At 37.6% G+C, this 26,139-nt stretch overlaps 2 protein-coding genes across 5 annotated transcripts; one reads left to right on the plus strand and one right to left on the minus strand.

The window, feature by feature from the left end:
• Positions 1 to 693: 693 nt before the first annotated feature.
• LOC113052305 (glucose-induced degradation protein 4 homolog) lies at positions 694 to 2,968 on the minus strand. The gene is made up of 6 exons (XM_026216756.1): positions 2,591 to 2,968; positions 2,234 to 2,293; positions 1,723 to 1,830; positions 1,467 to 1,568; positions 1,190 to 1,320; positions 694 to 1,091 (listed from the first exon to the last, which is right to left on the minus strand). Exons 1-6 carry the CDS (start codon positions 2,777 to 2,779, stop codon positions 1,028 to 1,030), a joined length of 654 nt encoding a protein of 217 aa, XP_026072541.1. The 5' UTR covers positions 2,780 to 2,968; the 3' UTR covers positions 694 to 1,027.
• A 1,841-nt stretch (positions 2,969 to 4,809) lies between these two features.
• On the plus strand, positions 4,810 to 24,823 carry LOC113052315 (TOM1-like protein 2). 4 transcript variants are annotated; one of them, XM_026216767.1, is made up of 16 exons: positions 4,810 to 4,892; positions 12,234 to 12,318; positions 14,041 to 14,119; positions 14,425 to 14,574; positions 16,812 to 16,946; positions 17,024 to 17,167; positions 17,265 to 17,381; positions 17,841 to 17,974; positions 18,138 to 18,180; positions 19,221 to 19,383; positions 19,622 to 19,739; positions 19,819 to 19,894; positions 20,808 to 20,873; positions 22,728 to 22,787; positions 23,610 to 23,646; positions 23,864 to 24,823. In XM_026216767.1, the coding sequence occupies exons 1-16, from the start codon at positions 4,841 to 4,843 to the stop codon at positions 24,010 to 24,012; spliced, it is 1,608 nt and encodes a 535-aa protein (XP_026072552.1). In that variant the 5' UTR covers positions 4,810 to 4,840; the 3' UTR covers positions 24,013 to 24,823. The 4 variants fall into 4 exon arrangements, with proteins under 4 accessions (XP_026072552.1, XP_026072560.1, XP_026072567.1 ...); XM_026216775.1 differs by having other exon boundaries at positions 19,625 to 19,739; XM_026216782.1 differs by lacking the exon at positions 20,808 to 20,873 and having other exon boundaries at positions 23,864 to 24,822.
• Positions 24,824 to 26,139: the final 1,316 nt, after the last annotated feature.

The raw sequence follows: 26,139 nt of genomic DNA on the forward strand, positions 1-26,139 counted from the left end.
GAGTTTTGAATTGTACATTTGAAATTCTGAAAAAAAAAAAAAAAAAGAAAGACTTGTGAGATGTTAAAAAAAAAAAAATGAATTGTGAAAAAGAATTGTGTAATGGAAAGAAAAAAAGTCACAGTTATCTTTACGTTGGTATCGCGTCGCGTGGTGGACACAGACTTCCATAAACTTGAGATTCTTATAAGCTGAGATTTGTTCTCAGGTTGCATAGCAAAACAAGGAACGTAAAACTACACACACATTTTTTCCCCAACTTCGAAGGAAATGTTTCATCCAAAGCAGCTTTACAAATAGCTTTACCTCCATGGATATATATATATATATATACCTCTTTCCAAACGCCTGACTCTGTTTCATTTCATCATTAAAAATATCTCACACATAGAAGCGAAGGACCCAGCTGCTAGACAAACACATGAGAGTTTTGATGATACACCTTACGTTAATAAAAAAAACAACGTCTGAGGCCCAAGCAAGCCACAGACAATTGCAACTCTATGCATTCATCATAACACACACCAGATCTTTGATACGTCTTCGAAGGACATCCCAGCGTCTGTATACACCGTCCCCAGCTCACAGTCATTTCCACAGTCCTCGATTCCACAGACAATGATTAAAAAATAAATTAAAACTTCTCGATTGGCCATGCTGTTTTACCAAATTACAAGCAAAGAAAAAAATAGTGAGTTGGCTCTTCGATCCAGGACAAAGAAAAACTGTGGTTTTAATCCCCAAACCTTAAGGATAAAAGTAGTTTTCTAAGATGATCGAAGGACAGAAGCGTTAAAAACTCTGAAACTTAAAAGGAAACCCAAAACACTGCTGCGAATCCCCGAATCCCGCTCGCTTGCTCGGCTTGTGTAGACCGTCTCCTGAAAGAGTTTCTCCGTCATCTGTACCTCCGTTTAATTCTTAGACTGAGGGGAGAGGACAGCCGAGTCCTGGGCGTAATCGTTAGACAGTTCCTCTCGTGTCCAGTTCCTCGGTCCGCTGTAGATTCACCTCCAGGACGTCAGTGTCATCTGAACTCGTAGATGGGTGCGCTGTGTTCAGGGACGTGTGTGAGGTTCAGAGACTGATACCTGATAAGAGCAGGAATCAAATTGGGTTCTTCAGGTGAGATATATTGCATATCAACATTCATTTGTTGTATGTAATGAATCATTTTTTAATACTATACCATTCAGAGCTTCTGTGGTAGTAGTAGCCCTCGATGGTGGCTGTAGACTTCTGGAAACAGATGTAGTAGAAGCCAGCGAAGGAAGCACCGCTGATGTCTTTGATCGTGTGATCTGGAACTAGGAACTGCTCCTGAAACGAACGCACACGACATTCGCTTTGATTATTCACATTATTTATTGAACGTTAACGTAGAACGTAATGAATCCATGCTGAATAAAAGCACTATTTTCTTTCATTTGAACAGTACTGCATACGGTTGTAGTCATAAAATATACCTTCCACCGCATGAAGACGTAATCGCTATTCTTTAGTTCTTCATAGTCGAAATCATCCGAATTAAAGCTTTTCGCGTACCGATAAAATGCTTGGAACTTCCCCTAAGAGAGAGAGAGAGAGAGAGAGAGAGAGAGAAAAACATGTTTAGCAGATCGGTTTCTACTATGAGCCACACTTGAGTCATGATGCATAGTGATTCATAATCATAACTTGTGTAGAGCATTATGTACACACTGAATCATAACTATTTATTACCCAGTGTTTTCTGTCGACATCCTCATCCGCGTCCCATTTCCTGGTTAAAAAAGGCCTTTTCTTGCTTATGATCTCTCCAGCAAAGAAGGTAGTGAGTGTGGGATATTCCTACAGAGAGCAACAGAGCAGGATGAGAAACACGTTCCCTTCAGTCAGCATTGCTCTGAGCTGACAGAAACATCTGATACAATCACACTCATTCTACTAGAACATCAAATCACTGTTTTATAATCCCTTGACACACTATAACTGATCTGCAGGTCAGTGGATCTTGCATTTGGTTTTAAAGTGCATGTTAGGCTTCTGTATCTTGATGAAAACACGGACTATCATCAGTGTGAGGACAGCAGCCGTGTCCGCGTCTGCTCCACCAGAAGACCCCCAAAACAGAAACGCTCAGACAAACAAGAGTGTTTTTTGTTTATATCACGCCCTGTCATAAACGGACACACGTTTAGTAAACAAGCCACACTCTGATAATGCGCGCACACTGACCATGAGTCTGGCTCACCTCTGTCAGGCCTTTGATCTTGAGGTATCCGCACAGGTACGAGTCCTCCGTGGTCACGTGCTGTGGGTCCAAACCAAAGCTTTTTAATAAAACCACTCAGACATAAACCAGCAGACGTGCGTCAGAGCAGTAGCCTCCATTGCAACTTCATTAAAGTGCTAACCTGGCCTCAAACATTAAGTTATGATAGACAAATTATCATGAGTAACTTAACTGATCCATACCAGATTCACTGATGTAGAATATTAGAAACAGAAACGCGTTTGACACATAAACATTTGCCACATAAACAGCATTTCTGACCTCAAGTATTTAGTAGACTGCCTGTTTGTAAACAAACAACATTTTAGGGCTTACCTGCAGAACCACCTCGACATCATACGAGTTTCCTTTGCTCTTCTGGTAGCCGCGGAACTGGGAGCCGCTGTAGAGCAGCGAGGTGTTGACGCCGGGCTGGAGGGTGTTGATCGGCGGGGGCGGCACGAGAGAGGCCGAGGCCGTACAGGCCAACCACGGGCCCTGGCGGCGGTCGGTACGGACCGGCATGTTTGATCACTTCAGCGGGGCTCTCCCCGAGCACAACCAGCTGAGCAGCTCGTATCTGACTCACTGAAACAGGAGAAAACGCAACACTGACGGCACGATGCGTAAGTTTTGGAGTATCTCCCGCAGGACGCGCGGCTACGTCCCTTCAGAGCAGAATGAAGGCGCTCAACGGCGAGTCATGTGACCCAGCACGCTGCTATTTGATTGGATGAGTAACAAGGATGCTGAATGCTCATTGGCTGCTTTGGGAAAAGCACGATGGGATTTGTAGTCCTACTTGATGGAAACGTTACTGCAGAAATGTCGTTATGTTGTAGATGTGACAGCTGTTTCTAAACAACGAATTTGCCATTAAAACATGTTTAACGGTTTTCAGTTTGTGTATATATAAATATATAAAAATAACATTCTTGCTGGTGTAATGTTTGAGAAAATTTGAGAAATGTCCTTTTATGTACTTCTCTCTGTGGTTACCGGCAACAAATTGAATTGTTGTAACACTGATAATTGCCTGTAGATGGCAGCATTGCATAAAATAGAAAACAAATAATTACACTAATGCATCTCAGTAATTAAAAACAAAAATAATAATGCTGCATACTTGTTTACATGTAACAAAAAATAAATAAAAAAATAAATTATTTTACAATTATTTTTATCTGATATTTTTATCTATTTTTATTTTTTATCAGTTATTTATATCTGAATCTGACTTTATAAACATTTTAATGGTGTTCAGACAATCGCATGACCTCCAGCTCATCCTTTATAAAAACGAATGTCGTTTTTCGGATCTCTGAGATGCACTTGCGAGAAAAAGAGAAAAAGAGATTCCAATATTTACATATAAGTCTTTAATGATGTCCTTTAAAAAACTGATTTGTGAGTCTTCTGTGTGGTTATTGAGTTATGATAATCCATATATGATAATACATTAAAGGAATGTGTCTCTTACAAATGAAAGCTTGCTGAAAATGCCCTCACCTCCTGCCATCCAAGATGTAGATGAGTGTTTCTTTACAGATTTTGAGAAATTCAGCATTATATCACTTGCTCACTAATGTATCAGAATGAGAGTCTAAACAGCTGATAAAAACATCACAATAATCTACCAGTAATCCACACAACTCCAGTCAATCAATTAACATCTTGTGAAGTAAAAAGCTGCTTGTTTATAATAAATAAATAAATCAAGATGTCCTCTATCTATATAATATTGCTTTCTCCAGTGAAAGTCATCTCGTCTGAATCAGGAGGTAAATATGCACAGGTCAAGCAACATTTACAAGCAAAAACAGTCTTTTGTAGTGTGTTAGTTTATATTAAACTTAAAGTTATTATTTTAAGCATCCTAAATTACTAAGTCATCTTTACAAAAATACCTTGCAATTGTACTTGGTATAGGCCTACTAAACTCAAAATCTGCAAAATTTGAACAACTAATTTTGTGCTTAATGCACTTTAACTAGTGCTGAGGTCTAACTAAAGTTCTACTGAAATACATTTGATTTGGCTGAAGTGGAATTATTGTATACAAGTATACTTCAGGCACACTTTAAATATCTTGCATTTAAAGACTGATATTATACAGAGATCATACAATCCTTATTAACAGTGATATTCAAATATAATAATATATTATTTGGAAATGTGCACTGTGCAATAAAGAAACGCACCAAATAGAGTTTAATTATAATTTTAAATCAGCAAGTCTTAAGTCATATCTAAATAAATATGTTAATGGGTTTTAAGCATACTTAGTATGAAATACATATTTAAAAAAAAAAAAAAAAAAAAATATATATATATATATATATATATATATATATATATATATATATATATATATATATATATATATATATATATATATATATATATATATATATATATATATATTTTTTTTTTTTTTACTAGGTTAAGTTAATCAGCAGCGAGTTTATCTTGTTTAGACCTGTGTTTATACAGTCTCTGGTTTAGACCAATCAGACAGCGCTGTGGGCGGGGCTTCGGCGCGCTGTCGTCAGCCTCTCGCTGACTTTCTCTGCTGTTGTCATCAAGATGGAGTTCTTGTTGGGGAATCCGTACAGCTCTCCCGTCGGACAGTGCATTGGTGAGTTGTAATAGCCTTTCCTTTTAATAGAATGTGTTTTAATAACAGGTAATGGACCATGTTTATCCATTGCTCGTGTTAACATGCTTTAAATGTGTGTTTAGCGTGAACAGTCAGCACTGTTAGCTACATTAGATGATGTGCTAGTCAGCATCTTCACCCGGTGTAAACACACAGATGTTACCAAGAAACTATTCATTTCATTTTTGGAAAATTGACCATTTTCTCTCTAACGTTTAACAGTTAGGACTTACTAACTCAGTTTACATGGAGCTCCAACCTCTCTCTGTTTATAAAGCTCTCTCAGACATGTAATACTTCAGTTAGTGCTGTAATTAATCGGTTTGACAGTTTGTCAGTATGGTGTTTTTTTATATAATAAATAAATTCATTATTATAATATTAGTTTTACATGACGAATACTATCACTACTGAGAAATGTAACAATACATGATTTGGTTTAATAAATTATACTCACGAAAGTTATACTCTCATGGTACTTATTCATTAAAAAAAGGGAAAATAGGTTGAAAATGTTTGGAAATGTTTTAAGCATATGATAAACATGTTACAAAACGTACTTTTCATTAACCAGAATGCAAATTATTGTATCATTTGACATACATACATACATTTTAAATATTTTATTTAATAAATACTATGTATTACTAATAATGAGTAAACATGGAAGCTCAAATGTGTGTTGATCAGTGTTTATATGTGAATAAAAGACTCAGTTAAATCCGTATACCCTTCACTTTGCATAAGCCATATTATTTTGCATAAGCCATATTTTTTGCATAAGCCATATTTTTAGGATAACGATGGTGACAGTAATGGTAAAAAAACAACAACAACAAATATTTACTATATTCTGATTTATACCTACATTCAAATGACAAAAAATATTTGTTTCTCTCTCCTTTTTCTTTCTAGTAAATATTACAGCTGTAAATTATTATTGTTTTAATTGTTATTACCTGTTTATACAAACTTTTTTTTCTCACTTGTATTGGTAGACTAGGGAGTAACGTTACACTACATTTTCCACCTTTGTCCATGTTTGTCTTATATATATATATATATATATATATATATATATATATATATATATATATATATATATATATATATATAATATTTTTTTATATTTTCATATATTATTAATTAATATATTTTATTATTAATATATTTTGACACTACATATTGTTGCACCCCATAGTTACATGACCTTGAATATACATGGCTTTTCCTTAAGCAGCCTAAGTATAGTTTTATCTTGAAATCTTGATGTTGAAAAGCTAATGTTCATTTCATTTGATGACAACTAGTGTTCAGGTTTAATTGATTTTAGTAATGGTTGAAGTACGCTTTATTGATGAATCCTAAAACCAGTTTGTGTTGGCATGTCTGGTCCTGAATTTGGTTCATAAAGTGTCATAAAGCAGCAGTGGTCCAGTCATGTGACTTTCGATTTGCTGAAAGTGCAGGGTGTGCAAACTGGTGCACATGTAAGTTAACCACTCTGACTTGGCTTTCTCCCTGTTTTACGTGAGCGGTTATGCAATGAAATCTATGTTTGGGAGTTTGTTTGCATGTGAAAATTTTTATTGTGTGTTTGCGGTGTGTGCATTTGACTGGAGTTCCTAGCATTAGGCTTAGTATAGTAATATCACAGAGGCCAGAATAAATGGTATGTCTTGTTTCTTAAACAATGGTGTTCTGTATGACTTCCATATGCATGCTGCACATTGGCACCGTAGTTTTAAATACTGGACCAGATGGTTTGGAAACTATTTATGTTCAGCTGAAAGAATCGCTCCTTTGGTTTTGAGCTGCAAGACCATGTTGATGTAAACTGATTAATTATCACCCTGAAAATGACAGCTTTAGGAAAAGACTATTAAATAAAATATAAGTGAACAAAGTCTCTTCTGGCTGTCACAGCATCATAGGTACGTAAGGGGGTGAATTGTATTATGGACACTCTGATTTGATTTGGTAACAATTTGCGAACAGTGGCTTGTTCCTTCTCTTGCCTCGGGCCTTTAGGTTTAAAGTTGATTCTTCAGGTTCATGGTGTGCTGACCATAGGACAACATCCCAACAGATGAGCGTTTCATTATGAGTCAGATATTGGGTTTTTTCATCACTCCGCTCAAACCACATTTAAAAAATCTCAAAGTGGATCTAAGTGTACGTGATCAAACACACTTCTGTAAAAGTCCTCCCTGGAATATAAAGAAATCAAGATTTTTAAATGTTTTTAAAAGAAGTCTTTTATGTTCATCAAGTCAGTATTTATTTCTTCAAACATAGAGTAATAACCGTTATATTTAAAAATAGTATTACAATTCAATGTTTTCTATTTGAGTATGTTTTAAAATGTAATTTATTCTGATGCAAAGCTGAATTTTCTTAATCATTACTCCAGTCTTCAATGTCACACGATTCTTCAGAAATCATAATAATATGCTGTTAATTTTTATTTTTTTTTGGAAACCATGATTTTATTTTTCAGGATACACACTGACCCCAAACGGTAGTGTGTCAATGAGGAAGACAAAGCTAGTAAATGTTTGGTCCTAGTATTTACATGACAAGCCTCGCAGTTCCTGATTCATTTCCTGTGCCTTCAGAAAAGTAGCAAATCTGAAATAGATAAGTTGTCACAATAACATCAATACCATAATATAACACTCCCTCCCTCTGAGTTCAAACAAACCAATATCCTGGAGTAATTCATTTACTAAAACAGTACACTGACTGAACTGCTGTGAAGAGAGAACTGAAGATGAACACTGAGCCGAGCCAGATAACGAACGAAGTCATGAACCGTTTCTGTCAGACGCGTCTGATTCGTGAACCGAGGAGCTGATGATACTGCGCATGTGTGATTCAGTGTGAAGCAGACCGACACACAGAGCGTCTGGACCGAACTGATTCTTTCGGTGATTGATTCTGAACTTATTCTGTGCTAGTGTTATGAGCGCGGGTAAACCGAAGGCTTGAATCAAGGGCAATCATCACCAATGACGTCATTACGTTGAGCGCAAAAGAACCGGTGAACCATTTTTTTTTTCAACCGATTTATTGAATCGAACTGTCCGAAAGAAGTATTGGTGATCCGAAAACCGATGCAACCGGTTCTTCACTCGTGAACGAGTCAATCTTTCGTTCGTTATCTGGCTCGGCTCAGTGCATCTTCATTTCTCTCTTCACAGCAGTTCAGTCAGTGTACTGTTTGAGTAAATGAATTACTCCGGGATATTGGTTTGTTTTAACTCAGAGGGAGTGTCAGCCAAATTAAAAAGGTTAACATTTGGTTAAGTCATTTGCAGAATATTGGAGACGTGAACCGTTTTAAACGATTCAGTTCGATTTGGTGAACTGGTTCAAGAAGATCCGGTTACATCGAATGATTCGTTTGCGAACTGGATATCACTACACTGAGTTTTGAACTCTCTCACAACAGACACGGAAGAGAAGACAATGATAAATAAAGTCGTAGTTTTTGCTATTTTTGGATCAAATCTAAATCTAACTAAATCTAAAATACCTTAAACAGTGAACTAACCCTTTAATAGAGAGGCGAAGGGAAGGAAAAGATGTGGTAGAAAAAAGTGTACAAGTAATAGGGATAACCGCACCCTGGAGAGGATTGTGAAACAAAACACATTACAAAATGTGGGGGAGATTCACAAAGAGTGGACTGCAGCTGGAGTCAGTGCTTCAAGAACCACTACACACAGACATATGTAAGACATGGGTTTCAGCTTCGCATTCCTTGTGTCAAACCACTCTTGAACAACAGACAGCGTCAGAAGCGTCTCGCTTCAAGGACTGGACTGCTGCTGAGTGGTCCAAAGTTATGTTCTCTGATGAAAGTAAATTTAGCATTTCCTTTGGAAATCAGGGTCCCAGAGTCTGGAGTAAGAGAGGAGAGACACCCAATCCACGTTGCTTGAGGTCCAGTGTAAAGTTTACACAGTCAGTGATGGTTTGGGGTGCCATGTCATCTGCTGGTGTTGGTCCACTGTGTTTTCTGAGGTCAAAGGTCAACACAGTTGTATACCAAGAAGTTTTAGAGCACTTCATGCTTCCTGCTGCTTACAAACTTTATGGAGATGCAGATTTCATTTTCCAGCAGGACTTGGCACCTGCACACAGTGCCAAAGCTACCAGTACCTGGCTTAAGGACCATGGTATCCCTGCTCTTAACTGGCCAACAAACTCACCTGACCTTAACCCCATAGGAAATCTATTGGTATTGTGAAGAGGAAGATGCGATATGCCAGACCCAACAATGCAGAAGAGCTGAAGGCCACTATCAGAGCAACCTGGACTCTCATAACACCTGAGCAGTGCCACAGACTGATCGACTCCATGCAACGCCGCATTGCTGCAGTAATTCAGACAAAAGGAGCCCCAACTAAGTATTGAGTGCTGTACATGCTCATACTTTTCATTTTCATACATTTTAGTTGGCCAAGATTTCTAAAAATCCTTTGAATTGGTCTTAAGTTATATTCAAATTTAATTTGAAATTCCTTAGCCGTTATAATCATCAAAATGAAAAGAAATAAACATTTGAAATATATCAGTCTTTGTGTAATGAATGAATATAATATACAAGTTTCGCTTTTTTAATGGAATTAGTGAAATAAATCAACTTTTTGTTAATATTCTAATTATATGACCAGCACCTGTAAATATGAACATTAAGAGATATAATTAAATGAATGGCATGTAGCCTTCAGGTGTTTTTAATAAGTAAACAATGTTCAAGTTTTCCATACAAATAAATATAATATTATTATTTAGGATTAGATATTTATTATCAAGATCTTTGCCGTTTTGTCACATCAGTCTGGACTATTGTGAAAGAGCTTGGCTACCAAACTGAGTCTGTATTACTGCTATACTGCAGAAAGACTGCTAATGTTAGTTATTACTGATGTACTGGTACCTCTGAGGACACTTGAGATGTTTCCTCAAACGTGTCTTGATGTCAGTTTGTGCTATAGCATGTTCTGTGTGTGGTCGCTTTGTCAACGTGGCGACAATGAGATTATACTGTTTGGCTGATTAGATGCATGAAGTTCATTTGTCAGTCTTTTTGAGCAGTTAATAAAAAAAAGGATCAGCTCATGTGGAATCAAAAGTCATTGGTTCATGAATCTTTCTGAATGCCCAGCAGTCACAGCAGGGCCACTGATGAAGATTAGGAAGCACTGATGATGAATACGTGTGACTGGAAGGCCGTGTGGTGTTTGTCAGAGGTTGGTACAGCTGGTGCACGTGATCCAGACCAGCTCTCGCTGTCTCCCGCCGCAGGGCTGTGCTCAGCCATGTGCCTTTGCCTGTTTTCCGCTTGCTTTCTCTACCTGTCGGACTTTTTTGAGCACCCGATATTTTCCAGTTTTTATTATTTTCTTGCGCTTGTTCATTTACTTGATGTCTTGCACTTCACCAATCTACTTAAGGAGGCCAAACTTACTCTTCTTTTAAGCTAATCATCTCAAAATATCCAAGTATTAAGAAATCAGCTAATCACTGTAATGTATGGCTTTCCAGATTTGTTTAGTTGTATTGAAGCACTCTTTCTCTTTCCCGTACGCACTCTCAAGGTGAGACTGCAGCATTTTCAGCACGTGTCTCCCTAGTAAACCGACTTCAGGTGAAGCAACCCTGCTGTCGGACAGGAGTGGATGAAGAGAGCTGCTCTGAACTCTGCTCTTGTGTCTGGTGAGCGGGCAGACATTAACAGCAGTCTTCTCTCCGCCTGGTCACGTCTGTCAGTTTGATAGAAGAGCAGCTCAGGGGAATGAATAAAGCATGGCTCTGCAGACTACAGGAGGAGGCCTCACCCAGCCGTGAAAGTGGTGTTATGCTCCAGACACTTCCAGTTTGTTGAATGAAAGTTTACTGGCACTGCCAAGATGATATCCAGCGCTGTGGACTGATGGGAGTTTTGGTCTTTTTTTGTAAAAGACACTTTGGCGAAGTCTGAATATTCGAGGCAACTCATCCATATTTATATGTCTTAAAGGAATAGTTCAGCCAAAAATGAGCATTTGCTAAAAATTTACACAACCACTAGATGTCGATGAACAGATTAGACTAATAAAAAGGGGCATTTATTTGAAATATAAATATTTTTGTAACAAAATAAATTAATTAATTTATTCATTCATTCCATCCTTAATAAATCATAATTATCCCAAATGGGGATCAAATCTGCATCAGCTTTGGAGAGATCAAACTGTTGTGTGCTCTACATTTGTTTGAGGTGGTTCGCTTTGGCCAAAGCACACATCTGTGGTCAACCACAGTAACTCAGATATATAGTCAAACAAACTATATGTTGCCTAGATGCAGACATACAGAGACACATTTGATTAGATCTTGACGGACAGAAGTTTCCGTGTGTATTTTTGTTGTTTACACAGATGTTCATTGGCGCTTTGTTGCTCATGTATGCAGTGTGTGAGTTTTTTAAATGACGAAGAAAGGTCTGTAAAAATAGCACCGAAAGTACTGTGTCGATATGAACGAATTTCCATATACCTTTTTCACTGATATTTGAATTTTGCATTGCATGCGTAGTGTTTTAGGGCAATGTCTGTTCACCATGTTTTTTTTTATATCAGTGAGGACGTTATTTTGGTGTCAGCTGTCTTAGTGCAGTTAGCGAGAATTTTGTCAGTGCTCTAAATAAATACATTGGTTCAGCTATGTATCTTCATCTAATTTAATTTTGACCTCATTATCGAAATCTTGTTACTAATAGGCTTATGCATTGTTCCCTTTAGGGTAAACCTAAACTGGATTACTAACTAAGTAACTAACTAACCAAATGGGGCTTGTTTCCACAATGAATGAATGAATGAATAAATAAAGAATTTTGAGATGTAAACGTGCAATTTTGAGGAGGAAGTCCGAATTGTGTTTTTAATACCGTGATATATATGTGCGTGCAAAAAAAATATTTTTTTGGTCTTCTTAAAGATGTCTTTGCTTGTTTGTTTTATAAAGTTCTCCTTTGATATATTTCGTCATTGGTGGGGCCCTTATCCTCCTGAGTCACTCTTCAGGAAAGCAAAGCCAGCTTCATGTGAAGCGACTGTGAAATCTCACTCAAGTGTACAGTACATCCTCAATAAAGCCATGTGTTGTTTTATGTTTTTTTTTTGTGCTCTGTGGTGATATGAAAGCACATCTTATGTACACGACTCACTCCCACCTGATTTCAACAGATGAAATGTTTTGTCTGGCCTGTGTTTGTTTGTGTCAGTAACGAGACGGCCTGCTGATCTGTGTTCGGTTTGTTTCTCACAGAAAAAGCCACAGATGGCTCCCTGCAGAATGAAGACTGGACGCTCAACATGGAGATCTGTGACATCATTAATGAGACCGAGGAAGGGTGAGAGGCCAGCACACAAAGCAATGCATTTCACCAGTAATGGGTTCTCACAGTCCCTCCTGGCTCCATTAACAGCTGACAATGAGACAATGTCAAAATATCTTCTTTTTTTTTAAAGAAATAGTCTTAAAGGTTTGGTTTGATTACATGCAATCAGTGCTAAATGCACGTCAAACTCGTATCAAAGACTTTCTGAGGTGGTCAAACACCCCTAACATATAATTGTTACACCAAAAGAAACATTTTTAAATACTTATGTACAACCTTGGAAGACCACAACTGTTGGAGTATTAAGCATTTTTATTTCTCTTAAACCAAGGCTGCATTTATTTGATCAAAAATACAATAAAAACAGTAAAATATTATTACAAATGAACTGTTTTCTGTTTGAAAGTATTTACCGTTTTTATTTATACCTGTGATGCAAAAGTAAAATTGTTTTAGCACCGTCACATCATTTCCTTCAGAAATCACTCTGATATGACGCATTTGTTTCCAGGATTGAATATCGATTCTATTCAGGATGAATAGAAATCTCAAAAGAAAAACATTTATTTGAAGTATAAATCTTTTATAATGTTATAAATGTCAATACTGTCACATTCAAACAATTTAATGCATCCTTGATTAATACAAGTATTTTTACTTAAATAAATAAAGATAATCAAGAAAGCATGTAAATGAAAGCCAGTCACTACAGTACACTTGCCGTGTCTCAGCTGAACTCATGATTGGATCAGATTAATGTTCATACCAGGTGTCAGAGTCATGTGCTGTTCCTACACCCTCTGATTCTTCACTTTCTCTTTTCCTCTCACACAAGTTGTGGTCAAACTGGCACTACAGGCTTGTCTCTGTTCTGTGTGAAGGAACACAGGACTCCGTTGTGCTCTGCTCTGTTTAGGGTTGGTTTTTCCTGTTGTGTTCAAAGTTGTGGGTGCTTTCAAGAATTTAAACAATCTTCCCTTTTTTTGTATTGTAATGTATTGAATTATTTACATCAATGCTTTTTTAAGCAGATCATGTCAGACTAAGCACTTTGGACTTTGTTTGTTAGAGTAGTTCAGTCTTAGCTTTGATAGAAAGTGCATTCAAGTATTCATTATTCAAATTTCCAGTCAAATGTGTCCCATGCATTTATAATTTTCACTTCTGCTATTTTGTACTTCCCATAATGTGAGTTAGTATTACTGTATAGCTCCTCCTCTCTGTTTCTACTTCCCTAATATTGAAAAGGTGAAGAACAACGATCAAAAAGAGTCTGAATTAACTATTTATAGAAAGTAGATGAAACGAAGATTTGTGGATGGCAGTGTATCAACACAACTGGAGGCTTAAGTCACATGACAGTGATAACATAGCAAATGTAGTTCATCCGGTTTTTATTCCCTTTCATACTAAACAGAGCGTACTTTTTAGTGGTCGATAATGATGTTGTTCTTGCTAATGAAAGCTTATGAAAAGACAACATGGGAAAAGGCAAAGCTTGGAGCTGATGATCTTCCTGTCCCTGAATTACAGTGTGTTTGAAAATCGAGTCGTTTAATTCCTATCCTGAGCTCACAAGAGTGCTCTGCTTAATTGCATGTTATAAACTGCATGGATATTGACTGGTAAATCCAATCATGCTGAATATGTCTGTTTATATTATGTGTACAATAATATCGTTATAGTTATTCTTGGTGAAAATGGACCTTTAAGCTGAACTATGTGCCCCCACAGGCCCAAAGATGCCATGCGTGCGTTGAAGAAGAGACTCAACGGCAACAGAAACTTCCGTGAAGTGATGCTGGCTCTAACCGTGAGTGACCGTGTGCTGGACGTTGATCTCATGTGTGCATACTGTCCAGAAACGAAGGTTGAGGAGCAAAAATCTGCTTTTTAGTCTGAAGCTTTGCTCCATTAATAGTTCATGGCGACTGAGTTCTCTGTAAACTCCTCTAGGCACGCCGGAGGCTATTTTACAATTTTAATAAGCTATTTTGTGAGCATTTGAATGCATTATGATCCTGTTCGTTGGAAGTGCTGTGTTGTGTGGTCATCTGGGAGCTTCAGCTTGTCTAAATAATCTGTAATCTTATCTGCTCGCATAACTGTCTTTTCTAGGTTCTGGAGACTTGTGTGAAAAACTGCGGCCACCGTTTTCACATCCACGTCACCAGCAGAGACTTCATCGAAGGTGTTTTGGTGAAGATCATCTCTCCGAAGACTAACCCTCCTGCTATAGTACAGGACAAAGTGCTGGCACTGATTCAGGTGAACTGCCCAACCCAGATAATAACCAAACCACCGCTGATGACCGGTGAGATCGGCTGAAACTAGGTCTAATGGACTTGGTCTGTGAGGAAGCTTTCAGTTGTATTAACTCTTTTTGACTGGAAGCCGTTAAAAAATCATTTTGACCACTAGACTGCTGACACTTTCCTTCATGGTTTACAGGACATAGCTGCACTTAGTTTTCTCTTTCATTTTCTCAAAACAAATGATTACATGTTTTTTAGTCTCTGAAATTTCATACTGAATTGTCTTTTGATTTCATTTCATTAAAAAAAAAAAAATTTATGAACTAAATTTTTGGGTTAACTGAGAACAAATGTATCAAATGTGGCCTTTATAATAACCATTATTAGACAACAAGTGCATTAGACAACATTTAGAGCATCTTCTCTGACAAATTTGGCACGTAGTTTTTCTCAACCAGGGTTTTAGGGCTCAAGGTAGCCTTAAAGGGATACTCCAACCCAAAAGGAATATTTAGTGATTAATCACTTACCCCCATGTCGTTTCAAACCCCTAAAAGCTTAATTCGTCTTCAGAACACAATCTTAGATATTTTGAATGAAAACCGTGAGGCTTGAGACTGTCCCATAGACTGCCAAGTAAATAAAAGTGTCAAGGTCCAGGAAAAGTATGAAAGACATGGTCAGAGTACGCCATCTGCCAACCGTAACATTATGAAGCGATGTGAATACTATTTATAGGCAAATAAAACAAAAATAATGACTTTATTCAACAATTCCTGTGTCAACAGTCTCCTCTGTGTCTCTCCACATCACTCAAAACTGCGTATGGTCTGCTGTGTCCTCCGCGCCACAAGGATGCGCTGTTTTTTTTTTTTCAAATCAACGCATAAATACACATAGGCTGCATTTACACTGCAGGTCTTGATGCCCAAATCCGATTTTCTGACTATATCCAATTTTTTTGATGACCTGCATCTTTTAAAAGTGTCCCGTATCCGATTTTTGGATTTACACTATACACTGCTGAAACTACCAAACGTAGACGTTCTGACCCGGAAAAAGATGTGAAACAGCACGAAATACAATGGATGCAGATGTAAATAAAATTATACAGTGTTTTGCTTTCCACAAGATTTTGTAAAGTCAACAAAAAAAATCAGCAAAACATTGGTCTCGCATGGCGGAGAAAAAGAGGAGAGCCCTTTATTTCTGTAAAAACCCTGCATTTTTGTATGCACTGTCTCTTCGCCCCAAAGACTTAAAGGACACGAAACCTCGGCATTGCTCCACTGTGTGTATTCTTCATCCTCCATCGCGCCTATAATAAGTCATGTGATGTGATCTCAGTTGGTGGTGTCCATCTGAGTTGACGTCGCTTTTTTTAATGACGTACGACTAGCATTTGCTGGGGAATATCCGATTTGTCTGCTTACATGGCACATGCAAATGCACGTATCCGATTCATATCCGATTTATTATCACATATGAATGAGGCCTGAATCCGATCGGAGAACATCAGAATCCATGCGTTTTTTTTCCTGCTTACACGTACACCGGTCATATCCGATCTGTGCCACATGAGAGGAAAAAATCGTATTTGGGTCACTTGAACCATGCAGTGTAAATGGGGCCATAGAAACAGTGCATCCTTGTGGCACTGGCTGATACAGAAGTATTAATATCTTAAATTGTGTTTCCGAAGACGAACTAAGCTTTAATGGGTTTGGAACGACATCGGGGTAAGTGATTAATCACAAATTTTTCATTTTGGGATGGAGTTTTCCTTTGCTGACGTAAAATGATTATAAGAAAATAATTTTTTTTTTGAGTTATTTATTTTAATTCAATGTACTTCTTTCTATTTAGCTCTAAAATACTTTATCAGGTAAAATTAAAAAAAAAAAAATCCTTATCCAATAATCATGTAAAATGGTAAAATCATGGTGTATTTACATATTGTTGTGAACAATGAGGTGCCGAGAAGACACCTGCTCTAAACTATTCCATCTGCCCATACGTCAATGATTTCAACTTGTGTCGACTAAATTTATCAAGAACGCCATTAGCAACCTTGATTAACAAAATTCAGGATGCACATGCATGAAGTTGTAGGTTACCTTCTAAACAACCATATGTTGCTAATGTTTGAAAACGGTCTGAATTTTACCTCATAACAATCTGCGAGGTGCAGATTCAAAGCCTCTTCTGTACATTAGCCAATCACCTCTCTGCCTTTGTGTTTCGGTCCAGGCTTGGGCCGATGCGTTCCGGAGTAGCCCAGACCTCACTGGAGTCGTGCACATTTACGAGGAGCTCAAGAGGAAAGGAATCGAGTTTCCCATGGCAGACCTGGACACTTTGTCGCCCATCCACACACCGCAGCGGGTGAGAAACACACGACACTCACAGGCTCTTGCAAATCAGCTCTTACTTATCTCATCTCGTCTCGTGTGTCATTCTAGGGAGTCCCAGAGGTAGATCCAGGCACACACATATACAGAGCGCCCTCGCAGCCCAACACAGCACCTCAGGCGGCTGCAACAGCTGACTTCAACCCCATCCAAATCCCATCAGTACCAGGACCCATCACAGCAACCCCAGAGCAGGTCACACTCAGAACTGAACAGCTGTTATTCCTTTCTAACAGTATTTCACAATATTACCGTTTCTGCTGATTTGTAAGCGTGTTGTTTGTGTGTGCAGATCGCAAGGCTGAGAAGTGAACTGGACGTCGTGCGTGGGAATATTAAAGTGATGTCGGAGATGCTGACAGAGATGGTGCCTGGCCAAGAAGACGCCTCTGATCTCGAGCTACTCCAGGTTTTCCAAGTTTTCCCACAACGGCCAATTTTTTTAGTACAGAGAATATGCATATAAGTCATGCCATATGCCTAGATAGAAGAGTTGAACACAAATTAGATGCAATGGATCCGTGGCCTAGCAGTTTGCACAGGTGCTCAGACACATTGAGCTGTGGTGCTCTTATTGGCTATGGGGTTTCTAATCCAGCATGCAACATCCAATTCTCCATTCTTTACCCCAGTATTTCCCATCTTCTTATTTCTCAGCACAATGATAAAAGTGACAAAAAAAGTCTAGATTTCTGTATTTTAGACGTCGCCACAAGAGGGTGTAGCAGTACAGTGTTTCAAACCAGGGAAGCACTTAATCTTGCCTGTTACATATTATTTCCTCTCTAAACTCATCTAGAGAAGTATTCCATAATCTAGACTGAAATGCGTTTCATATAAGGAAAAACCGTGATGTTTTGTGTGTCAGGAGCTGAACAGGACGTGTCGAGCCATGCAGCACAGGATAGTGGAGCTCATCTCTCGCGTGTCTAATGAAGAGGTCACCGAAGAGCTGCTGCACATCAACGATGATTTAAACAACATCTTCCTGCGCTACGAGAGGTGAGGAGAGGCGTCCGTCACGTCAGTCTCTCAGAGGAAGCTCAGACTTCGGCTTCCCTTTGATTTCCCAGAGCGCTCAGGGGCTGAAAACACATCACCATTTCTTTCATCTCCATCCTGACGAGTGTTTTTGATATTTGACCGGCGCTCTGTGTCCTAACAGGTATGAGAGATACAGAGTAGGCAGAGCAGCACAGAACAACGGGGTGAGTTTGCTTTCTATCTTTTATTTGTTTGCTATCTTTCTGTTTTTTTACTGTTTGCAGAGAGGCAAGTATGAAGCATTTCTGCCGCGTAGATTCAAGTGAAGTGTTAACCATAATGCATCACATTATAACTCTTAGAGATCTAGACCATAGAAATAAAGCAATTATTTCTCGTTGCCCTCCTTACTTGCCCTATCCTATACAGATGTTATAATATTTCTCTATCAATTTTTACAGCTTTTACATAAAAAAAGGAGGAAGTGTAACACAGGAGGAAGTGTAATCATTTTTATGATGTATTTAAAATAATTAATGAATGCAGTTAATTTAAAAGTATGGTAAATCAAGAAATATATATTTTTACTTTAATTCATTAACTGTATTGTTGTTATTGTATGTTAATAAAATATTATATTATTATATTAAAATATATTAATAATTACAAATTCACACACACACACACACACACACACACACACATATATATATATATATATATATATATGCATATACACACACACAAAATCCCTTTATTTGTACTTATACGCTAATATATTTTATATATGTGTAATATACATTTATAATATATTACATATAGTTTATAATATAATAATACACTATATTATAGTATATTATTATTATTATAATTACATAATGTATAATTTATAAAAGTTATTACATTACATTAAAGTTATTCAATTATAAGTATACTGTTTTCATAATCTTTTATCTATTTATCTATTTTATATATATATATATATATATATATATATATATATATATATATATATATATATATATATATGAATATTAAATGAAGCTAAAATATTAACCTGAAAATAAAATGTAAAAGATGCAATGACGTTCAAGGGGTATTCGATTGCTTTTGAATTTGCATTTGTTTGTTTGTCTGTCATTGTTGAATTGAGCTGAACTTATTAAATTATTAGAGTGCATTTATCATGGCATTACACAGCAGGTGAAGTAGTGGAGAGTTTGTTGATTCTGATGAAGACTCAGTGTGTGCTGTGAATGCACAGGTGCCGAATGAGGCTTCAGAGGAGGATAATCTGATAGATCTGTGCCCTGGTTCTCCAGCAGTGGTCACTCCTGGGGTCAGCGCTACACCCTCTCATCCACCCACATCCACCCTGCAGCCTCCTCCTCCTGCTGCATCTCTCTCCACACAGCTGGCAGGACTGGGTGAGGCTTTCACACACACACATACACACACACACACACACACACACCCACACACACACACACACACACACACACACACACACATCTCTTAATTAGGATGACAACATAGACTAAAAATCAGTTTCATTCAAAAGTATTTAACATGATTTATTTCGCTTTGTTGTATAGTTAAAAAAAACTTCTTTTTTTTTCTGTATACAACTGAAACATTTCTGTTGAACATGATTTACTCCGGTAGAAGTGGGTGCAGACAGCGTCAGCCGGACCCTCAGCTCTCTGACCGCTCTCAACCCTCAGGACGACTTTGACATGTTCGCCCACACCAGGTCCAGCTCTCTGGCTGACCAGCGCAAAAAGTGAGTGGCACTTCCACACCACTATAGTTAAACCACTTAAATAAAATAATAAACTCTATTTTCTCTGCTCATTTTCCAGCGTTAAATACGAGGAGCCTCAGGCTCTGGTGGGCCTGGCGTCTGCTTTAGACATCAGACAGCATAATGCCACTGACGTGAGTTTCCTACAGCATGTAGTTTGGTGTTTGAGACTCTGAGCACCCAGTGTGTGCATGTTATAACTTCGACTTAGACACTGGTTCTCAGAAGATGGGCACTTGCACTAGTTTTGAATGCTAAATGAAACACTTTTCTAGTCTTTGCATGTCATTCATTGTCACTTTCGACTTAACAATGCTCCTGTTCTTGCTGACTCATGTATTGGCACTATGAGCTCTCCAAGTCACAAAATGACTTTCAGCTTGTTAAAGCCCAATTTGGACTGGATATCTGCTGCCAGATTAGCTTGGGTTTGCTCTGGATGAAAGAATATTAGTTGCTGCAAGACCACATTGCTAAATATACTCCTTACGAAATACCACTACAGCAATTGTTGCTATCAGCTGCCATTAATGTCAGAAAAGTTGTTCCAGGTTTCTGGCACATTTTAGTACTTTAAAAGCACATATTATTCGATCTACAATTTACACAATTATTATCAGTCAAGTGGATAATGTGTATATCATTTCAATATATATCATATCATTTTAAGCCAGCTCAATCTATTTTATTTTATGACAAAAACATGTTTTTGAATAAACGTAATGTAAATCATTTGATTGATATATGGAAATGGTTCTAGATTGATTGTATCTCTGGTTCCAGACATGCAAGTGTTGAAATCAACCACGGTTACATAACGGACGTGGTTTAGAGGTGCAATTCATAGCGATCAGCCCATGGGTCAAAGTTTGCACCTTTTTGTTTGTTTTTCCACTCCCATCTATCTTAGTTCATTGACTCAGAGTTACTTTCTCTTGCCTTAAATGACACCTGCTCCAGTTCTCCTGAAGATGGAGGTGGGTTTGTTTGTGGTGGGTGCTCTTGTTCTTCTTCACATCTGTAAGGTGTTTTCTGTTGTTGATTCAGCCGAATGTAAAAGGTCCCAACGCTGAGTTGGAGCCCATAGACAGCTGGCTCATTACCCAAGGAATGGTGAGGATTTCACCAGAACCACTGTCTCCTCCGTGTCCACACCCATCCCCTCAGCCCTGACCTCCCACCACATCTAAAACACACCCACAGTAACAGGGAGAGATCAGCCGAACATGAATGATCTGCCTCCTGTCGTTCCAAAGTTTATCATGATCACAGCTGTCAAACTCCAAAAGCGCACCATAAAGGTGTATAGTGCAACAGTTGGATGAAATAAGTAAAAACTACATCCATTTTCCATTGGCAATCTGATTTTCAATGGTATCTTATAAAAATTATAGAAGAAAACTTTACCTAGAAATGAAAATGTACTCACCCTCAGGCTATCAAGATTTGGAGAAAATCGCTTGCTCACCAATGGATCCTCTGCAGTGAATGGGTGCCGTCAGAATGAGAGTCCAAACAGCTGACAACAATCCACAAGCAAACCACACGACTCCAGTCCATTACTTGTGATGTTTTTATCAGCTGTTTGGATTCTCATTCTGACGGCACCCATTCACTACAGCGGAGTCACTTTTGAGCAAGTGATGTGTTTGATTTTTTTTATTATATGGAAAGAGCAGCCTTCTTCTCTTTTTCTCTCAGCATCTCTGATTTAATAACTCCAGAGCCTTTTCTGGGCTCTTCTCTTTGCTCTGTCCCTTTTACTGTGAATTTCCTCATCACCTCATATTCATTTATCATCACAGGTAGGAAACCTTTATTCCATATTAAAAGCTGTGGATTTCATCTCCTCTATTTCATGTCATACACTAGCTAGACCCGGGACGTTAACATGAATTAACCCCGTTACAACCAGCCCTCGGCTCATGGAAGGCTCTGGATCTTTTATTCTGATGTCACTTCTCATCAGTTGAATGCACCTTTGCTGAATAAATGTATTTATTTAAAATAATAATAATAATAATAATTACTGACCCCAAACTACCAAAGGGTAGTGTAAATCCACTCATGAAATCACTGTCAGTGAATGGGCTTTACACTGTCCAGAGGCTGGTCCTTCATCATCTTAAACTGGACAGATGTGTGGTCAGAGCCTTTCCATGTCCATAATCTTCATCATCACTACATTGAAACACTCCCCTCCTCACCTCATTAATTCACAACAGACTAAGCTGAATGACTAAACTGTTCTAACATTTAAAATATAACCTGCGATGAAATAAACATAAGGGAATATTATATCATATTATATTATCCTCCGTGTTTGGCTACTTTTATTTCTCTGTTTATTCCAAACATCAAGAAAAGAGAGATCCATACATTGGCACCATCTAAATATGTCCAGAAAACAGATTTCATACAGCTGAATAAAATATTATTTTTGTCCAGGCGTTGGACTGGGGATGTTTAAGAACTTTTTGATCTTCATCTTAACACATAGAAGAAATGGCTCTGCAGACTTCTTGTAGCTGTTGTATTTTATTGAAAAATGTAAACAAAACAACAAAAAAAGTATGAACACTTCTGTCCTGTCCTGTCCAGCAGAAATACAGGGAGAAAAGTGCTCTGTAGGGGGAGCTCCTGTGCCACTGTTCTCATGATTATGGATCTTCTCTGACATAATCCTGTATTCTTGAGGATAAATGCTCCTCTCTTCATCAGACGCTTCACACTGCATCACTCCTTCAGTGTCACTCTCACCGCATGTGAAACAGTGTTGCTCCAGCTCTGTGTGCAAGCCGTGTGTGTGTGTGTGTTTGGGCTTGGTTTGATGCTGATTGCATTGTTTCTGTTGTTGTTATTTTCCTCTCCGGCCTTCTGGTGATTTTATTGTTTGTGTTTTTGTTTGTTGGGGCTGTTTTTCTGTTTCTTTGGTGGCATTGGTTTGTCCATGGCTTTGCTCCATAGATCCCCGTATCGCAGTCCTCTGTCATGGATGACATTGAGGAGTGGCTCTGTGCCGATGTGGTGAGACTCCTTTACCTTGATTTCATTCTCTTTGTTTCAATGGTAACTTCTAACCAAGTCTGTTAGGTTTGGGATTTACTTTTCCACCTCAGTAGTACTAATCATTCATTTCCACCGGTCATGTTGTCAGTCCACCATATGCCACTCATGCACATGATACTAATGAACATTAACTAGAGATAAATGACCAATTTTAGACGTCTGTAAAGCTCCAGCCTGTGTCGTTGGAGTTACAGTGAGTGTGATGCTGGTGCCAGATGCTTTCTCTCATCTGTTCTTATGGAGTTGGTTATTGTTTGTGTTTGTACTGATATTCAGATAAGTGTGTAGTTTGTTGAAGTCAGTAAATGTGATGTGACGTTCGTCCACTGAACAGTGTTGGGGAAGTTACTTCGATGCAAACCACTGGGATTGTTGCGTTGTAAAACTGAGCAGATTGTAAGCAGTCAGTACTGATTTAGTGATACGAAACCGTATTTATTTCATTCAGTTCTGTTTAGGTCTGAGGTATTATCACTACATGCAGTAGCACGCTACAGAAAAAGCTTGACTATTTCAGAAACCTGTCTATTGTCACAGTTAATGTCAATACGTCCAAGTACGTTTCTCCCCAGCACTGATCTGTTGTCATAAATAATACGGAAAATGCATACTTAAATATGTACCTTTGTTTATACAAATGTCAAATTGTGAAGTGTTTTTTCCAGCTGAATGGGAAATAGTTGTTCTTTCTGTGTTTATATGGCACAATGTGGCGTATAGGTAATAAAACTGACTGGTCTGATGTGTTCATAATTGTATACTCTTGACTTCTTTAAACAGAAGGGTGAAGAGGCCGAGGAAGGAGTCACGAGCGAAGGTACAGTGTGAGCGCTAAAATTGGATTAACCTGTATATCCAGCCCTTCTGGAAATCTTATACAATACTATTTCAAATATGCTTACTGTATCAAATTTGATAGGACACAATCTGCACAGTCATCTAAATGTTTAATATCCATTCAAAAGAACAGATCAGTCTTTACAGGGTTAAACTCTTGAATGCAGTTGACAGTTGTTCTCCTGATGTCTCTTTAGAGTTCGACAAGTTCTTAGAGCGACGGGCCAAAAGCGCAGACAAGGCTTTAGCGTTGGCCCCTGCTGGAGAGCCCAGAGCTGCCCTGAGCACGTCTAGCAGCAGCCGCAGGAAGACACCGCAGACCGAGGACAATCTCTTTGCCTTGTAGTACAGTGACGGGACAGAGGATCACACCTTCAAAACGCTTGCTGTTCCTTTACAAACCTCCTGAATGTGTCTTATGTTCCCCGCACTGTGAGAATCCAGCTTCATGACAGCTATAACCAGTCAAGCGATGGCTTGAGCAAACATGTAGCCTAAATAATTCTGTCTAGAGAGCCTGTTTGTTTGATTCATGTCGAATGGAGTTTGGTTTTCTGTCGAATGGAAATTGGTTTCGTATTTATCGCTCGTTGATGAACTAACGCTCTTAACGTTTGTCATTGCATGAGGTTCCCGTTCTGTGAGGTATTCATTGTGGCCGGTTCTTCTGTAGCGGTGAGTCAGCTGTGGATTGTGGCTCGGCCTGTCTCTGTGGTAAACAGAGAGGCTCTGCTACATTCCTGCACTCATCATGTGCGAATTACCAAAGACAGACGAATAAACGTGCTTTCTATCGATTAAGGTTTTTGTAAAAATATGTAGACTCTTTCCAAATTGAAAGAGATTACTCTTAACATTTTATTTGGATTTAAAAAAATAATAATCTTGAATTATAATGACTTCAATCTCGTTTTATTTATTTTTTCATTATTATTGCTTGGCCCTAATCCTCTTCCATAACATATTAGTTTTATTGTATTTTTAAATCAAAGTAATGCAGTATTTTGAGTATAAGAGACTTCTTTCAAAAACATAAAAAAATGTAATTAATTGAAAAAACAAACCCCAAACTTTTGAACAGTAGTTCCTTAAAGTGAACCCTTAAAAATGTGTTCACACCAGTATTGTTTCAACTTTTCAGAGCAGTTTACGTATATATATATATATATATATATATATATATATATATATATATATATATATATATATATATATATATATATATATATATAGTTAACTCATAAACTTCTATCTTACCTATAGACTCTACTAGGGATGCATGATATTGGATTTTTACCGATATCCGATATGCCGATAATTTTCAACTCATTTTGGCCGATACCGATATATAATTATTTTATATTACGGTTGTATTTTAACAATAACTTATTTGTTAGTAAGAAATAAACAATAAAAAAGTTATTTTATAATGACAGTGCACTGAAGATTTGAAAATAACTGTAAATAAACAATATATTAATCACTGCATTTATTTTATTTTTTCAGAAAAATGATTTATTTTATGATTAAAAATTTTATTTTATGATTTAACATTTGAAAATGGTCTAAAGCAAAAAAGTTGTAAAAATTAAAAAATCATAATTTGTAAAAAAAATAACATATTGTATATTAATTAATAAATCAGTATATGTAAATTATTTAATTAAGTTTAATCATGTTTTTTTTTTTTTTGGTCCATGTAAGCTATAGCTTCTGACCTTTAAATCAAAACATACTCTATTAATTCTCTATTTACTCTATTCTACATTACTTTATTTAATCAGAAAGAGAAGTAGGCCAACAGCGCCCCCTACGGAATTAAAACTCCTTACCGAGCGGTCATTACTTACTGCTGCCACCGCACCTGCTATTACTGTTTACTCTATCAAACACAAAACTTGTCATTCTGTACCTGCATTCTTGGTTTAAATGCAATGATCTAAAACAGTGAATCCAATCATTATCCAGGCAAAAATTTGCTTCAAAAATGTGCCACAAAGCTGATGTGATCTAATCGCACTGTCGACAATCACTAGCACATCCTGAGCACATGTGAGTTAATCTATTCCTCTTATTGGCAATACGTATCGGCATCATTTTTCATATCAGGCCAATTTACATTTAAAGCAAATATCGGCTGATTCCGATATTGGTCCGATAATGATATCTTGCATCCCTAGACTCTACATATTTAAACTGGGATAGGAGAATAATTAGGCTTTGCTTGCCAAAAATAGGTTTCATCTTCATTATTTTTTTTCTCTGGGTATATGAAAATGACACATTTCTTAAGATTCACCCACTTGCTGCGTCTTTCTGTCAGATTCCTGTTTACGGAGTGATTTCAGTTAGCAAAAACCGACACGTTTGGCAGTAAAGATGGGAAATGAATGGATATTTTGCTTTGTCCTTTGCTAGACCTAACCAAGAATTATATAAGCCTAACGACATTTGTAAAATATGTATCCATACA

This window comes from Carassius auratus, chromosome 3, assembly GCF_003368295.1.
Source record: "Carassius auratus strain Wakin chromosome 3, ASM336829v1, whole genome shotgun sequence".
Lineage (NCBI taxonomy): Eukaryota > Metazoa > Chordata > Actinopteri > Cypriniformes > Cyprinidae > Carassius > Carassius auratus.

Coding starts and splice junctions, on each gene's coding strand:
- LOC113052305 (XM_026216756.1), bottom strand. CDS start 2,779: ATGCCGGTCCGTACCGACCGCCGCCAGGGCCCGTGGTTGGCCTGTACG. Junction 1,569..1,722: donor ATGTCGACAGAAAACACTGG/GTAATAAATAGT, acceptor TCTCTCTCTTAG/GGGAAGTTCCAAGCATTTTA. Junction 1,092..1,189: donor TACCACAGAAGCTCTGAATG/GTATAGTATTAA, acceptor TGCTCTTATCAG/GTATCAGTCTCTGAACCTCA.
- LOC113052315 (XM_026216767.1), top strand. CDS start 4,841: ATGGAGTTCTTGTTGGGGAATCCGTACAGCTCTCCCGTCGGACAGTGC. Junction 17,168..17,264: donor TCACAGCAACCCCAGAGCAG/GTCACACTCAGA, acceptor TTGTGTGTGCAG/ATCGCAAGGCTGAGAAGTGA. Junction 23,647..23,863: donor GGAAGGAGTCACGAGCGAAG/GTACAGTGTGAG, acceptor ATGTCTCTTTAG/AGTTCGACAAGTTCTTAGAG.